Below are 17,270 nucleotides of genomic sequence, written 5' to 3' on the forward strand. Positions count from 1 at the left end.
ACTGTCTTGTAGAAAAACCTACTGACATTTAAGAGGAATACGTTCAAAGAAAATAGACTTTTCTGTAATGATTTTAGGGCTAATAATGTCTCCTTCTAACTATTTATTTTGAAAAATGTAGACTGCATGTTTCAAAGATATAAGTGAGGCATTTAGTTAAGATAGAAATCCTGGTTTTCACAATGAAACTGTCTATGTCCTACAGTTATTAATCTAATGAAATATAAAATCTCTCCTATACAGTTGTGAGGACACACAAAATTGAAGATGGCAGGTTAGTCTATGAGACCAATGGAACATTTGCACACCGGGACTTCAGTGCAGAATATAAAGACAGCAAACATCAAGGACTTTGGTATGGAACTTTCATTGAAACTTCGTCATCCCTTTTCAAATCGGTGTGATTTTTGCCATCTCTGTACCGCTTTCATGATGGCTCACCTGCTTTCTGCTTTCAGGGACTGGAAAGATGAGATTCAGCTTAACATCACCAGCCCAACACTCACTGATGTCCGTCTGCGCTACCAATCAAGTGAGAATAGCCTCTCCTCCTCGGCAGCCTCCCCAGCCATAGGCACTGTGGCTGTGCACTTGGGAAAGGATAATGGCATCTTCAAGTGGAACTTCTTCTACCGCCCTCAGGTGAATCCCATCTAAGGAGCTACACACCCCAAGAGCAAGTAGAGAATTGGGGCAGATAAATTTCATTCAGTATTCTCTCAGGACTTCCCCAACTAGGTGAAACAAAAGCCATCAGCAAGTTGAACTTTTTCTTTGAGGAACTCTTCTCAAGAAAGTATTATAACAAATCTTGTATAGATTTTAATTATTAGATGCACATATGATGTCATGTTACTACTATTATTTTACTACTTTGGGGCAAATCTGGAAAGAGGAGGGTTATGCCTCATCATCTAAATTGTGGGCAAACTCTGCCATATGCTGAGTACCTTGTTCAGATAGTGGCTTCTGGAGTATTTGAGGCTTCAAAATTCTTCTTCACAATGGAATTGTTAGACGTGATATGGCAAATTCCTCTTGTACTTTACAAGCTCTGCTAGGGGCCAAATTAAAGATGCCATTAGATTTAGTAGAGGAGAAGTAATCAGATTCTATTACTAAGCTTTGTCATAGGTTTGGAGAATGATGGTTCCTGATTTTGGTATTCTAGGTCTCTGCTAGATTGCTCTAGATTTTTTCCTTTTTTGCTACCTCTCCTTTCCCTGAATTAGTCTTCTCTTGTCTCTTTCTCTCCTTTCTCCTCCTTCTCCTCCTCTTTCAATCATCAGTCCTAGGAAGACTAATGTTAAGTGTTACTGCGTAAATGCCATGCATATTATTTATCCTTTCTGGGACATATGATGAAGAGGAATTAACAACAGTGGACTCGTTTAGTCATAAGACAAACACATGAACTGACATTGAAAGATAAATCCCCTTCAGAATACAAAAGATCCTCTGATCTTTACTTTTAACTTTTAATGCAATTTTAATGTGGCATATTATATAATCAAGATAATTGAAAACATGTTCTTTTGATGCTTTTTGTGCTGGTTTTAGTCCTCTCCAGATAGAAAGCTCAACATATTCAAAACTGAGTTGAAGTATCAGAAATTTTATGAGATCAAAGTTAACTGGGAAGAAGAGGCAGTGTCCAAATTGCTAACCTCTTTGAAAGACAATGCACCCAAGGCTGTGGGGGCCCTTTATGACCATGTCAACAAGTACCACCAGGAGAACACAGGACTCAATCTGAGAGATGCTTCTCTAAAACTGAGAAGAAGTCTGCAGAACAGTGCTGATCAGGCCTATCAAGGGGCCATGAGGCAGATTGATGAAGTGGACGTGGACCTCCAGAGGATGGCCATGGGCACCACTAGAACCTATGAGCAGTGGAAGGACAAGGCCCAGAATCTATACCAGGAACTGTTGGCTCAGGAAGGCCAAGCCGATTTCCAGAGACTCCGGAATAAGACCTTTGATAGATTAATAAGAGTTACTCAGGAATACTGTGTGATATTCAAGCATCTGAGTGACTCATTCATTGATTACCTGAATTTCACTAGATTCCAGCTCCCAGGAAGAGCCGGGACATACACTACAGATGAACTCTGTACTATGTTCATGAGGGAGGTAGGGAACGTACTGTCCCAGGTACATTCAAAAATTCATAATGGGTTAGAAATGCTGTTTTCCTATTTCCAAGACCTGATGGAGAAATCTGAATTAATTAAGGACCTAAAGATTAAATTTCCTTTTGATTCAAGAAGCCATAAACTAATAGATGTAATCTTGGAGTATGGGAAACTGTTGAAATCTGTATCACAATGGGTCCCAAAGGCATTTAATTATCTGCAGTCTATCAAGATTACAGAGATGCTAAGTGATCTTCAGAGATCTTTACAAAGTGTTTGTCAAGAGATAGAAGGAGAAATTGAATACTTAAAGGAGAAGAAATTTACTTATCTTATTAATGATATCCAACATGAGATCAAGACAATCTTCAACGAGTATATTACATATGTTTTTGGATACCTGAAAGAAAACCTATACCTTAACTTTGGTAAGTTTAATGAACTTGTTCAAAACAACCTTCAGGAAGCTTCTCAAGAGTTACAGCAACTCCTTCAGTATGTAAAGGCTGTTCACGAGGAACATTTTGATCCAAGTATCGTCGACTGGACAGTGAAATATTATGAGCTTGAAGAAAAGGTAATCAACCTGATCAAGAACCTAGTAGATATCCTTAAAGACTTCCATTTCAAATATACTGTTAGTGCTGCTGACTTTGCTTCCCAACTTTCAAGTCAAGTTGAGCAATTTGTGCAGAAAGACATCCAGGAATATCTTAGCATCCTTGCTGATGCAGATGGAAAAGGGAAAGAGAAGATTGCAGAGCTTTCTACCATTGCTCAGGAAATAATTAAAAGCTGGGCTGCTGCAATGAAGGAAATCATTTCTGATTACCACCAGCAGTTCATATATAAACTACAGGATTTTCCAGATCAACTCTCTGATTACTATGAAAAATTCATTGCTGAGTCCCAAAGATTGATTGACCTGTCCATTCAAATATACCACGTGTTTGTGAAATATATCGCTGAGTTACTGAAAGAGCTACAATTGGCCACAGTCAATGACATGAAATCCTACATAAAGAATGCTCCAGGAGAATTTACTATCACCTAATTTTTTTAAAGCATCTCACTTATTCTTATGCTCCAGTTAAGCTTTCACATAGTAGGGAAAAAATTCAAACTACATATATTGATATAACCATACACTAAGCCAGCCCTGTGGCAGGCAGCTGACTACAAGCAGGAGCACATATGAATTGGACCTGCACTGAAGCTAGTATCAGATCTCTGAAGGTCTTTGAACGCTGGGAAACATTTTTTTGCAAGTTAGGGAAAATCAGGGTCTGAGTTATTTTGCCAAACTTAGGGGGAGGGAGGACAAATAAATGAATTCTTTATTGTATATCATACCATTCAATGTGGTTCATTTGTATTGAAAGATAACAAATTGGGGGTGGTTCCAATGTCTGACATTTCAAAACCTCTAGAAGAACACACACTGTATTTTGAGTGATAAAGTAAAAGGGGAAAGGGAGAAATTGAGGAGGGAAATATTTTGCCACCTAAAAAAAAGGTAACTAATCTCAGGGGTTGTATTTGCCAAGTGGGAAGGAAAAACCATTGGCAAAGCCTTTCACATAATTTGATCCTGAGCATCTCAGTTGTCTTCATGTACCATACAATCTTCCTCGCTAACCAGTCTACATTTTCTGGGTAAGTCTCTCTGTTGGGCTCTGAGATAAACCAAAAGGTGCTTTATTTCACCCAGCCTGCCAGGAGTGGAGAAGGGATGGCTAGCAAGTCCTAGCCCCAAGGGCTTCATGGCAGTATGGACTCCAGAAGTCTCCCTGTAGCTCAGCCAGTATCCGTTCAAGGCAAGGGAGTAAGGGTCAGAGAGGAGGCTGGGGACATGGATTCCTAACATTTATGGGACTGAATTCCCTTATTTTTCCCAATTTAATACCTGACAATCTCAAGTGTAATCAAAACCCAAGGATTTCCTCTGCCACATCCACTCACCTCAAACTCTGATTTTAAACATTGGGAACATCTAGTCAGAGCATCCAAGCTGAGCTCTAGAAGGGAAGGCTGCAAAGAACCTGTGTATCACAATTGTCACTAATATCATTGGGAAAGTTAGGTATAACTTTCCTTTCAATGGCATTGATGAACAAAGGAAGGGTGTGACCTTTGGGAATTGGAAATTACCTCCCTCCCAAGTTCTGTGTGAGGTCTGTTTGGAAAAGACCCATTTTATCCAAAAACACGTTCAACCTCCACCATTCTTTCATAAAGCCTTCACATTCTCTTGGTGAAACCCACCGTTAAAATGCACAAGCATTACCTCGAAAAGGAAACACTGTAGCCCATTGGTACCTTAGCAATATTCTTCTGTCCGGAACCAAGGAGGCAGGAAGAATCCTAGGAAGGTGGAATACATGTAGTGTGTGGATCTGGTACACAAGGAAATTCTGTTGGATAGTAAATCAATAGGTAGACGGATGGATGGATGGATGGAGGGATAGGTGAGTGAATAAATGAATGAATGGGTAAATGAGGGGTCAGTTCCAAGGGTGAAAGAAGGGAGAATATTAGGCCAGGTCACAGGGCACCACATGAATGGTTCTAGGCTTAGCTCTACAAGAGTTTCCCTGATGAGCTATAAGCAGCAAGAATCTACTGAGTGTTCAAGTTGGAAGGAGGCCTGAGATTACGGGTTAATTTGGAGGGGAAGGAAGAGTCCAAGGTTCCATGTGCTCATGTGATGATATCTGTATCTGAGACTGAAAGGAGGAAAAAATAGACATAAATTCAAAATAATTATGTAATCACACAGTGCCACCTGCCCAGCTCCCTGACTGGTATCCCTCATGTGAGGTGCCCCTGGCTGGCTCAGAATATCTTCATCATGCTCAATAAAGTTTAGAAGAAGAAAAGATCCTTGGGAGGACTAGGACCTTGCTTGCTCTCTTCTTTGATCTACTCCTGATATCAGGATATTTGTCTGGGTTCAATTAATGGCTACATTTCTTACTTGCTTGCAGCTTTGGGCAACTTATTTCCCCTCTGTGAGCTTCAGTCTTCTTGTCTATAAAATGCAGATAATATTTACCCTTCCTGCCTTAAAGGGCTGTTCATGAAAATCAGTCAAAATAATAGATGTGAAAGAGTTTTATGACATTTAATGTTGTATAGAAACAAAGTGCCATTATTAGATAATTATTTACATGAATTTATGGCAAGGAGAGAGAATGGAGGCAAGGATACCTATCCAGTTCCATGAACACTCATTAAATGCTTCTGTGTGCTAAGCAAAAAGGCTCTATAGATGAGACAAAGGTCAGCAAGATGCAGTTCCTGGATGTCTGTCTGTCCATCTATCTATCAGAAGTGGATAGTGTTGTCTCATGATGGATATAAACAAAGTACTATGAGGGTTTGTAACAGGACAGGATGAGAATCAAGAATTCATCACAAAGAAGGTTGAAATGGATCTTGAAGACACATAGACTTTGACAAGCAATAAGGGAGAAAGAGCATTTCAAAAGAAGAGAAGCCTGAGCAAAGAAAGATAGGTGGATGTGTTTGGAAAACACGGAATCATCTAGTGGTCAGAGCACAGGAAAAATCAAGGGGAGACAGGATTAGAAAGGCAGGTTTGGCAGTGTTGAAAATGGCTTTAGAGTGAAAGATGGAGAAAGGCATCCAAGGAAAGTTTTTGAGCAGGAGGGTGTTATGAGCTGTGATTTAGGAAAACTGATCTGGCAACTCATGCAGGATGAATTGTAATGGGGTGAATCTGGAGATGAGGCTGTGCCAGGGTCCAAGTAAAAGATGCTGAGCACCTCATCCAAGACATAGATTCTGGGAATGGTGAAGAGGGATTGGATACAAGAAGCATAATGAAGGCACAATCTACAGAACCAGAGGGCTGATTATTTAGAACAGAAGGGATGGATGCAAAAGCTACTAGAAATGGAGCTTCCTTGATAAGTCACTGGACCAAGAATTAGAGGGAGAGATATGAAGAGCAAGGGAGAAGAATGAGTAAAGCAGACTTCAGAGGTATGAAATTTTGAACCTGCATAGCTTGAAGAGCTATGGGGCATCAATAGCAATAGGAGGAAAGTGTTGGGGGGCATTATTAGTGTAAGGCATGGACTCATAGGCTATCACAGCTGGAAAGGGACTATGCGATCACATGGTGGGTTTCAAGTTGCAGTGGTGTGTCCAAGCGGAAATATCTAGCAGGCTGTTAAATTGTACATGTGGGCTAGAGAAATAATATCCAAAGGAATAGGGACAAAGGAGAATTTTAACCAATTATTGTACTGATTTTATGTTCTTATAAGTAACTTTAGGAACTTAAGAAGAAAACAAAGAGTTTTTCCTCTTGTACAATTAATTGGCCTATTGTCCTGAGAGTGAGCCCACATGTATATTTCCTGAGAACATACTATGAGATGGTGTGGAAAGTCCTGCTATAAACACAGCTATTTCTCTTGTAAAACAAATATCCAAAGTTTAAAACCAAAAAAGAAATGAAATAATGGAGCCCAGCCCAGGTCTCTGGAACTCAGAAAGCATGAACAAGCTGTGTGCTATGGTTTGACTCCCAAGTCCCGCCTAGACTAGCAGCACTGTCCCCAGAATAAACCTGTAATAAATGGGGCCACTGGGTGTGCTTTTGGAGCTACCTACATTTTCTTTGCTTTTCATGTGAAGGCTGATCAGTTGAGGAGCCCAATTGCCCTTTTTTGCTGAGATGATCAAAGCCCCCTCTGACTTCTTATTCTAGGTCCCTCTTCTAGCTCTAATTTATGACTTAGTCCCCATTCAGTCAAAAAAGGGGCCAAGCTGGTCCTCAAATGGGGCCTGCAATATGGGAGCCAGAGTGGACAAACAGATGTTCCCTCTAAAAGTGTCTAATAACCAGAGATAAATGTGCAGAAACAGACCCTACCTCTTAGCTCATCTCCTTGTCTCGCTGTTTCACATTAAGAGGTCAGCTACAACTCCCTTCAGAGCACTCCATTTGCTGGTGGGATGGTTGGGTGGTCACCAACAAATAACATTCCAGGGACTCATAAAACCTGGTGGAGTAGGTACACATGTTTCTGTGAGGAGAGAGCCCTGCCCTTCTCCTCCGGGACAAACCGGCTCACGCCTCCTTCAAGTCTGAGCAGTGCTTCAAGTCAGTGATACCCCGGGCACTAGGCACTAAGCTCTGACCCCTCTGTCAATTTTATCCCTCAACTGGCACCACCGAAGCTCGGTTTTGAGCGAGAGGGTTTGACTCAGATCTTGGGGGTGGCCTGCTCCGTGAGCTGTAGACTGTGTCCCCATCCCAGTTTTTAAGGCTATGGCTATCACTGTAGCTGTGCAGCATGAGCACCAAGCCACATTGAGCAGAGGCATCCAGAGTTTAGACTCTCAGCTAGAGAGTGGCCTGAGGAAAGGGCTGCTCAGTCAACAGCCCAGCTCTGCCAACTCTCCCCAGCTCCCAGTTGGATTCTCCACTTCCTCTCTTCTCTTCTATCAAGTGGGACCCACCCAGGCTGGCACATAGGTCCCTATAGAACGATGGGGCCCAGGATAACTCCAGAAGACCTAAGGCCCTTGTACTGGGGCTGGGCTAGCTGGATCAGAGCTGGGGTCATTAGAACACTTTTGGACTTACAGCATGCGTTGGAAGACTGTGGAAAGAACAGTAGGAAGATGGCAGAGCTCTGCCTGTAGCTGAGGTGAGAAAGTCTGGCAGCCAGTAGTTCCCTCTTCTCAAAAGAATGCCGAAGCTCCAAGGCCAAACTCGACCTTCACCATTCATGAGCTATGTAACCTCAGGAAAGTGACTTGACTTTTCTAATCCTTGGTTTCATCTTTAAGATGAATTAAATGCAGCGTAATACCCTTTTAATAAAGTTTAAATCAATTAAAGCACACAATTTGTTTTCTAGCATTATAGTTTTAAAGAAAGAGAATGATAAACTCAAGATTCAGGATAGGTTACATCTGGTGGCAAGAGGCAGAGGAAAGGATGGGTCAGAGTTATTAGTCAGAGTTCTCCAGAGAAACAGAACCAAAAGGATATACAGAGATACGTACAAGAGGAAATTTATTATAGGAATTGACTAGTAAATGGAGGCCGAGATTCCTCCATTTGATTCTCCTGCAAGCTGGAGAATCAGGAAAGCTGGTGCTGTCCAGTTCAAAGGCCTGAGCATCTCGGGGCCAGTGGTGTAAGTCCTGATCAAAGTCCAAGGGCCCAAGAACCAGGAGCGCCAATATCTGAGGGCAGGAGAAGGTGGACGTCCCAGCTCAAGGAGAGAGTATATTCGCCCTTCCTCCGTCTTTTGGTTCCATTCAGGCTCAGCAGATTGAATGATGCCCACTTGTACTGGCGAAGGCCATCAGTTTTGCTCAGTCTACCATTCAAATGCTAATCTCTTCTGGAAACACCCTCATAGACACATCCAGAAATAATGTTTAACCAGCTCTCTGGGCATCCCTTAGCCCAGTCAAGCTGACACGTGAAATTAAGCATCACAATGGGTGAGGACACACAGGTAGAGGTGAGTTATGCCATGCTCTCGTTCTCATGCTGGGTGATGAGTTTTAGGTGTTTATTATGTTATTAATTAATTTAATTATCATATTTGATTAATTGAAACAAAGCGAAAAGCAAAACCTGTAAGAGCCTGGCACATATGAAGCACTTAATCTATTTTGTGGTTCCCTTTCCCTCTTCATGGCATCAACCCAGGATTTTTTTGATGAACGAACTCCTTTTCAAGAGAAAATTACTCCATATCTTCAGCAACTATTTATTAAGCACCTTCTCCTAAGCGTTCAGGGCACAGAAATGAACAAGGCATTGCCCACTGTTGTGGGGGCTGGGGAAGGCCCTCAGTCTGGAAGGGGCCCAAACGCGGGGGCCTCACAGGAACCCTGAGGTCCCAGCGGACAGTGGGGGCAGGGAGGGAGGGAGGGATACTAGCTGCAGGGGCCTGGGAGAGTCACTTCACCTTCCTGATCCTCAGTTTCTTCGTCTGCAAAATTGGAACTCAACAGTAATGCACTCCAGATGAACTGAATTAGTCTGGGTCCTCCTGCGCTATCTAAACTTTCCGATCTCCATGACTGGTTCTTTAATATTCTCACTAGGAAAATCCTTCAAGGCCAAGCGAAAAACGTCTTTCAGTCCTTTCCACCTTCTCTGATCACCTGTGAAGCGCACTGAGGCCATGTGCTTCACAGATCTCCTCTTCCTTGCTGCCCTATGTTGCTTCCCCAGACCAAACTCTGAAATCAGCCAGACCATTGAAATGGGCTTCCACTAAGGCCTTGTCAGTTTTCTTCCACGTTCCACCTAGTGGCTGGTAGCTAACGAGCCCAGCCCCCTCGGGGGTTCCCCGAGTTTCTGAAACAATCATCCATCTACGAACTCCTCTGAGACAATTCACTCAGCGTTGGTATGTGCTGGCTGTTGACCAACTGGCTAAGCATTGCACTGAAGTGGTACTTGTAGGCATTTTCTCTCATGGAAGGGTTTGGAAGGGAGGAGGAAGAGGATGAAGATCCATGAGCTGACTTTGGTCCTTCTGAGAGAGACTATCCGTGTCCCCCAAGGTGACTGAGTTGCCAGGGTCTGCGCAGGGTGGTGGGGAGGCAGAGGGTCTCTGTTCTTTCCCCTCACCTGCTCCCTGCCCTGGAACTGCCCCTGCTCCCCCCCCCCAAAACTCGCCTCCTCTCTCCTGACCCACCATCCCTTGCCATGTCTGCCTGCTGCCCTCCCAGCCCCCACCTAGCCACCTCTCCTTCCTCTGCCCCAAGATGACCGGGTGTGTATTTTAGTTTTATAGAATCAGGCTAGTTCATTTGGTCCATTTTTAATGGCTTTTCCCACTGTACCTCCTTTCACTGTTGTCTTAGATCGCTTCCTCTGCCTGATTATCTTGACCTCTGATCAGGGGTCTTAACACCACAGGTGATGGACAATGGAAGGCCCCTTTCACTGACTGGGGCCTGACACTTTTGGCCCACCTTCCTCCCTTCTCTCTAGGTCCTTGCTCCCATGCCAGAGTCTGTGTTTTTACCTTCCACCTCTTCCTCACCCTCCCTGGCACCCTGCCTCCCCTTTCACAGGTCTCAAAGACCATGCAGAGCTGACTCTTGTTCTATGACAGGTATGGTTGCAAACTGGGGGTGCAGGGTCTCCCCTCAGCTCTATGTGTGGGGCAAAGCCACGGGGCTAGAATGGAAGGCCACAACTCCCCAGGAATACCAGAGGCCGAGAATAATCCTAGGACACGCCTACCCCTAACTCTTCTCTCCTTCTCCAGGCTGCTTGGCTTCTCCAGGCTGCAGAATCCTGGGAACTCCATGGGAAATCTGGCCTCCCAGGAGTTCTGCATCTGGCCAGGGGGGCGGTCAGCCATTTCTGATAGGGCCTCTCCTCGGAAGAGCCCCTGCAGCAGTCAGAACGCCTGGCTCCGACTGCATCTCTACTGCTGCCCTGGCTGCCTCCATGAACCTGGGCAGGTCACCGGCCCTCTTGGAGTCTCTATCCTTATGGTCCTTCCAGGACTGACAGTCTGTGGATTAAATATGACCACAGCCTGCACTATTTTAGGTAAATCCAATATATACACAGAATACAAGCCAAAATCTCACTGGGCAACCAAAGTGTTGGCTGCCTGGATGTGCCCACATTACCCAGCCTTAAGGTCTTCTTCCCCTTTAACATCTGAACAAACCCATTGAGCTCCATCCAACATGCCCCCCTAAAGGTCCCTAACACCTGGCTGTCCCTGAGCCATCTGCTCCATCTTTCTAGGTCTCTCTCTCTCTTCATCCCCGCTTCAGCTTTCCCCAGGTCCCCAAACCCTGTCTCCCGCACCCAACAGAGGAAGACTCCCGTCACTGTGGGAGACAGAACAATTTGACTCTTCTGTGGTTCTGTCTGAGGAGGGGTGGGGCCTCATGTTCTACAACCGGCAGGCCCATTGACCTGTTTTCCTTTAAAAGAAAACAAGCAGTCTTCTTACGAGGAAACATTTTGCCTTCCTTTTAGGCCAACGGGCTCCAACTGCAGCCAGCTTTAAAATAATTTTTTCCACTTTCACGAATAAAACAGGACGGTGATTCATTCTACATGTTTTTAAAAGAATCTTTTATCAGAAATTCTTCACGTAGTTTTCCCAGGACACAGTAGATGGGTGGAGAGGCCCATGTGCACTTGCCTTCCACCAAGAGACTGAGATGAGGAGCTGGCACAGGGGCAATTTGGAAAATCTTTAGTTGAGTTTGTAAGACTTGGCTCCTGGGAATGCGAGTTCCTCATAGAACATTCTCTGTGCCTAAAGGAAGGAAACAGGTGGGGGACAACAGAGGGTCAAATTTGCAGGCCATTTTCGGCTGCAAAAAATGAGTCACTAGTTGTAAGGTGATTTCTGAGCCAATCGCAGCCCTGCCTCACCTTTACATTTCACTAGGTTCAAGAAAATTTGGGTTTTCGGTTTGATAAATCTAAGAATATTTGAAATTAACCATATAAGAGAATCCAATGGGGAATCTTCTTGCCAAGCAGTTTCCTCTTATCTGTGACCCATTCTACCTAAAATGAATCTTCTTTGTAGATTTCAGGGTTTTATAGAGTTTTCTTCAATCGGGTTGGTACCAAGCCACGTCCTATGGAGGCCACTGGAGTGGTGTGCAGTAAATGCATCGGGCAGCAGGAGGAATTGGTTCTACTGTCACAGAAACACTTCTAGGCCAGAGAAATCAACCAAGGTACTTGGTTTGTACATGGGTGCATCTTCTTCCCCGAGGCCCCAGACTGACACTGGAGCAGGCTGTTTCCTGTCCCCTCATCATCACTGACACATACGTGAGTGGTTTCCTTGGGGAGCCAGTCACCTGACCCGGGTTCCACCCTTGCCTCCCCTCTTGGCTCCTCCTGCCCCCTCAGCTACACCCCAGGCTGTGCCACTCACCTCCAGGCTTTGCTCACTCCCTTCTCTGTGCCTGGAACACCCTCCCCCAACTCTCCATGGAAATATTCAAGGTTCTCTCAAGTCCCATCTCTTCCAGGAAGCCTTCCAAGATCTGCCAGCCCTCTCCTGAGCTCGGGCAGCCTCTCTCTGCCTACACTGGAGCCCACTGTTCTCCATCAGGTCTGATGTCCCCTCTCTTCCTGACACAGACTGGGTGCACGGTGGCACCTCTGCAGGGCCGGCCTGGATCACTGGTCTGCAGGCCCTCTCCTCAGAGGAAGAACGAGGTTCTCTGTCCCGCCCCCACCCCCAGCTCCCTGTGAGGACAGGATTTGGTTGTGCTCCCTCAAGAGAAGGTGTGACCACATACCCCAGCCCTGGAGGTGGCCCTGCTTCGGGCCAGTCAGCAAGTTCTTTGTAACGGAAAGGGCAGGTCGGGTTGAAATGAGCCTGGACTTGCGGATCAGCGGACTGGGTTCTAGTCCCAGCTCTGCCTCGGTGGCACCTATGACCTAAAGCTGTGAAGTCACATAATCTCCTTGAGCCTCCAGGCTCTATAATCTCCAAAATATCGCCCCACGGGCTCTGGTGACCGCTGACAGCACTGCACACTCAGCCTTGCATACTGCCTGCACACAGTAACTGCTCAGGAAAGGCATGTGGGGTGGATGGAGGAGGGTCAGGAGTCCCCGCTTTCCCAGCGCCCTGAGCCTCCCTCCCTGCCTGCTCTGACTCGGGAACCAGCTGCGCTCACCCGCCTGTCCTGACGCACTGGCCAGCTCTCTGCACTCTCTTGATTCTTGCAGAAACTTTCTCTTGTCGGACAGAACACACGCTTCCCATCAGCTTTTATTTCTGTGAGGGCTTGCTTACAGCAGGGCATTCTGTTCTTGGAATTTCTTGTTAAAATATTTCATTTAATTAAGTTTTTACAACCAGCTCTGCTTTGTGTCTGTCAAAAGGTAGGGGCCGGGCAGCGCTCTCCTCAGCTCTCTGGGAGGCCAGGTCACAGAGACTCTGGGGGAGCCGAGCCCAGGCCCGGGGGCCACATCCCTAGATCTCCAGGCCTTCTTATGCAGCCATGAGAGCTGAGATTGTCAAAGGGTGGACATCGACCCCAGCCCCCGCCGGAGACCTCGTGCCACCAGAAAGATTGGCTGAGCACTCTCCAGTGGGACTCTCTCTCAACCCAGGAACCGCCCTGTGTCTGAGCCACAAATGCAGTCCAGAGAAACACACTGCAGACCATCATAGCCACCTGTTAGCACCCCTAAACTCCAGTCAAGGCCCACGCCTGTCGCCTTCCTTCCCAGGACCCTTCCTTAGCCCATTCCTCTGGCCTGTTCAAGCCTGGGGGCCTCCCCAAGTCCCTCAACTAGAACTGACTCCCTCCCCAGCCACACCCCACACGGAAATCGTACCCCCTGCTGACCTGGTCATTTATGCACCTTCTCCTCCACAAGCATTGCATCAACCCAGGCCATGCTGGGGCACCTCTGTCTCCTGCACAGGCCATATCTCACGGCCTTGAACTCAACCAAACACGTCTTTCCTCCTCCCCACAGAACGCGGCTGTGAATGGACGGGAATCTGTGGGCAGGGGTGTGGCAGAGGTGCTGCTCTCCCACACTCATGTTTGAAAGGTTCCAGACCACGTGTGCCCCACAGGCAGAAGCTGAGGTCACTTAGGATGAGAGGGAGGGGAGGGGTCAGGCAAGCAGGTGGGTTTGTACGGGGTGTTCTCAGCAGGGCGTGGCTGCACCCAAGGCCCAGCACAGCGCAGAGCTTCGGTAAACTCTTTATGTAACAAACAAACTGGCACTTTCCTGCTATTCTCTGGGGCTCCCTGGCAAAGCTCCCCCGGTGCTGCCGGACAGCCAGGTCCATGAGGAGGGGCCGTGGGAGGTGGGCTGCCCCTGTGCCTTCCCTGCTTACCACCAGGCTGAGGCCGTGCCCGGGCCTGTCGCCGGGTGGCACTGGAGGCCAAGGCTCTGCCTCCCTGGGCTCCCTCCCCCGCAGGCCCTCTCCTGACCGGTCTATACCTGGCCTAAGGGAACCACCGTGGCCCCTGGGTAATTCCAGGCTCCTGTCGGCGTTGCTAAGAGCCCGGCTGCCACCTGTCAGGAATTTGCAGTCAGGGATGTGGCAGAATGCGCTGTTTTCCCACACTCGTATTTTAAAAGGTTACAGACCATGTGTGCGTAACAGGCAGAACATGAGGTCACTTGTCTCACTTAGAACAATAATCCGTTTTGCTAGGGGTCAGATTGACACAAAGAATCTGTCCAGACCAGGTCTCTGGATGGGACTTAGGCCTCCCCTCAAACTAATGAAATTTTCAACTCGTGGGTGCTTGAGTTAATAAAGTGTGCCACACATCTGTTCGGGCCGCTGGCAGAAGAAAGCCCTGGGGTTCAATTTTGAGATCACTGACATAATGTTTGAGTGGCCTCCCGCAGGCGCCCGGCGGGACACCAAATTAAGGAAAGCTGCACAATGAATGTGTGAGAAAAAACATTAGTGTATAAACACAGAGGCCAAGTCTCCCCTGAGGGGCGGGCGGGCGAGGGGAGGCCTCGAAATTACAGAGAGAGCGTCGGTGGGGGCTACCGCTGGGATTTCACGCCAGTGGCCTACAGGTAATGAATTACTTTAAAGGAAATTGGCACCAACATGATCTTAGGTCAAAAAGATGAAAAACGTAAAAAGCACCTATTTTCTACGGCTGTTGAATTAAGTGCTGAAGTAAAATGTGAGCGGTTCTTAACAAAATATAAAGCTGGAGGTGAGAATGTAAAACCATCCCAGGAGAGGTTAAGTTTCAAGCCCAGCAGTTGGCTGAGAATCTAGCCATCGGGGCAGGGACAGGGGAGCCCATCACCCGCCCACTGGGACAGGAGCTCCACTGGTTTCCCAGCTGCCCGCAGATAGGAAATCAAACTTGAAAACTCCTCAGGATATACAAATCCTGATGATCCCCGACTAGAGACTGGTGGACTCTGGAGAGGATGGAAAGAGGGTGGTCCTGAATTTTCTGTGTTCTTTCCTTGGAGAAGATGGCGAGGCCTTCCTGCTTCGATGGCCTGGCTCCCAGGAAAGACCACTGTGTTTGCTTTGAGGTCTGTTTAAAACAAGGCGGCGCGAGGGATGCCCCCCAACCCCAAGCTGAAGAATGGAGGCTGGTTAGGACGGAGGCCTCCACTGACACTTCCCTGCATCTGCCACCCCCACCCTGTCCTGCCTGGTAGGAGGGTGTGGGAGGGAATGGTGCTGAGGACCAGGTCCCTGGGCTGCTGGTGGGATCCTGGGGGAGGAGGCAGCACCCCCAGAGCTGTTCAGCTTCCCCCAAACATGAATCCAGGGATGGTGCAGGCTAGGGAGGCACATCTCTAAGAGGAGGTGAAGGCTGCGCCTAAGTCCTCAAGGCTTGGCCAGCCCTTCTGCTCTAGGTGGGCTCTGCTGGGCACTAAGGTCAGGATGGGGAACCACCTGGTTATGTGTCCTTAGTTCTGTTGTTCCTTCGAGTTGTGCCTACCATGTGCTTTGGGGCTCTGCCCCATGGGATGGGCTCGAGTGAAGCCTGCACACAGGGATGAATAAATGAGCCTGTCTGCAGGGGCTCTGTGGCCCAGGCCCAGGAGGGGGGCTCAGCCCTCCTGACACAGGAGGGACAGAGCTTGGCAAATGTGGCCCCCAGGGCTTTGCCAGCAGCCCCCAGCCCCTCCCCTCCTCTTTCCCAATGACATGCTACATCTTGTCTGCCTACTTCTTTGCTGCAAAGCTCCCAGGCTCCCTCTCCTCTGGGAAGCCCTCTCTGACCCAGTCCCCTAACCTGCAGGGCCCCCGCCCTCCTCAGAGCCATCAGCCTCTTTTCTGCTGGCCGTGTGGCCTGTGTTCACCCTTGCCCAGACCTGGGTTTCACACATCTCACTCCCTCTGTAGCCTCGAGCAGGCCCAGGCCCCTGGCAAGGGCAGAGCAAAACCCTGTATATCAACTTTGGGACAGAGTTGGTCCCGACTACCCACCTTTGGAGATGCCAGGAGCCCACCCTCCAAGGGGAGGCCCTCCCTTTCTCGGTGAGAATTCGGCGAGTGAGAGAGGAGAGGCAGGGCGGGGTGGGGCAGGCAAGGGGCTACGCCATGATTAATGATGCTCCCCAGAAGCTCTCCAAGCAACCGCACATGGCCACCATGGAATGCAGAGCAAGCTGCCTTTCCAAGCGACCCAGCCCCTCCAAGGAGCTCCAGACCTTCCCTCTTTGCCAGAAGAAATGTCCATGCTTATAATCTCCCAGCATTCTGCCCAGATATCCGCAAGGGGAAAGAGGGGCTTTGTCTTTGGTCTCATCTTCCAACAGAGGACACAGAGAAAACAGATGCCAGGGAGCTAATTCCAGTTCCCTCGTGCGCCAGGGATATGACCTTGTGAGGCCACTGGGCTGTCCTGTATCTCCACTTCCTCATATGTAAAATGGGAATTATTATAGTACCTACACCTCAGAGAGTTCTTGTGAAAATTATAGACATTAGTACATGTCAGTTGCATAGAGCAGTGTCTGCCACAATGTGAATGCTATATGAGTACTAGCTATCTGATGGTCTGACTTTGGAAACCTGCTATTCCCTGAGAACCAATTGAGCACCTCATGGGCCATCAGCCTCTACCTCCCTCACCGTCCCTAAGAGTAGCAATAAGTTTCTGTGATGTTTGGTACCTAGGGTAGTGGAAGGCCTTGTCTTGACTGAGTTTCTGCCTCTGCTACTAACTCAAAGGCAGCATCTATGCAGGCCTCATAATGTGGAGAGGAGGCTTCTCAGGTGACGGCACCAGTGTAGCCTGCTGACCTGGGTGAGCCAACCAGGCCACTGCTGCATCCAGCTGGGAAGGAGCTCGGTGATGCCCTCCCCCAACTTCCTCCCCATCCCCAAAGTCACCAGTAGCCCAGGTTCCAGGGAGGGTGCCTGCCACAATGCACAGATGAAGAATGAGGGCAAGTTATCAGTGATGAGCAAAAACTTACAAGTTTATCGAAAGTAATGAAACGTGTGTACGGCACCAACGTCTCATAAAGTCCCAAGGTCAGCTGTGGAGCCCAGGACTCAGCAAAATGAGGAAGGCCATCCCAACTGGCGGTCCACTGTCCTCCTCAAGCCTCATTGGGCCCCTCAGGCCACAGCCCCAGGGAGGTCTGAGGTC

The 17,270-nt window shown here is 47.7% G+C and overlaps 1 protein-coding gene across 1 annotated transcript in view; it reads left to right on the top strand.

Annotated features, from left to right (window-relative positions):
* The window catches only part of APOB (apolipoprotein B), a 39,204-nt gene extending 35,719 nt beyond the window's left edge, over positions 1-3,485 (top strand). The window contains exons 27-29 of the mRNA XM_044772007.2: positions 244-355; positions 459-642; positions 1,561-3,485. Of these exons, the coding sequence (XP_044627942.2) occupies positions 244-355; positions 459-642; positions 1,561-3,189 (1,925 nt within the window). The 3' untranslated portion in view covers positions 3,190-3,485. The remainder of the gene's footprint in view (positions 1-243; positions 356-458; positions 643-1,560) is intronic.
* Positions 3,486-17,270: the final 13,785 nt, after the last annotated feature.

Source organism: Equus asinus, chromosome 6, assembly GCF_041296235.1.
Source record: "Equus asinus isolate D_3611 breed Donkey chromosome 6, EquAss-T2T_v2, whole genome shotgun sequence".
In the NCBI taxonomy this organism is placed as follows: domain Eukaryota; kingdom Metazoa; phylum Chordata; class Mammalia; order Perissodactyla; family Equidae; genus Equus; species Equus asinus.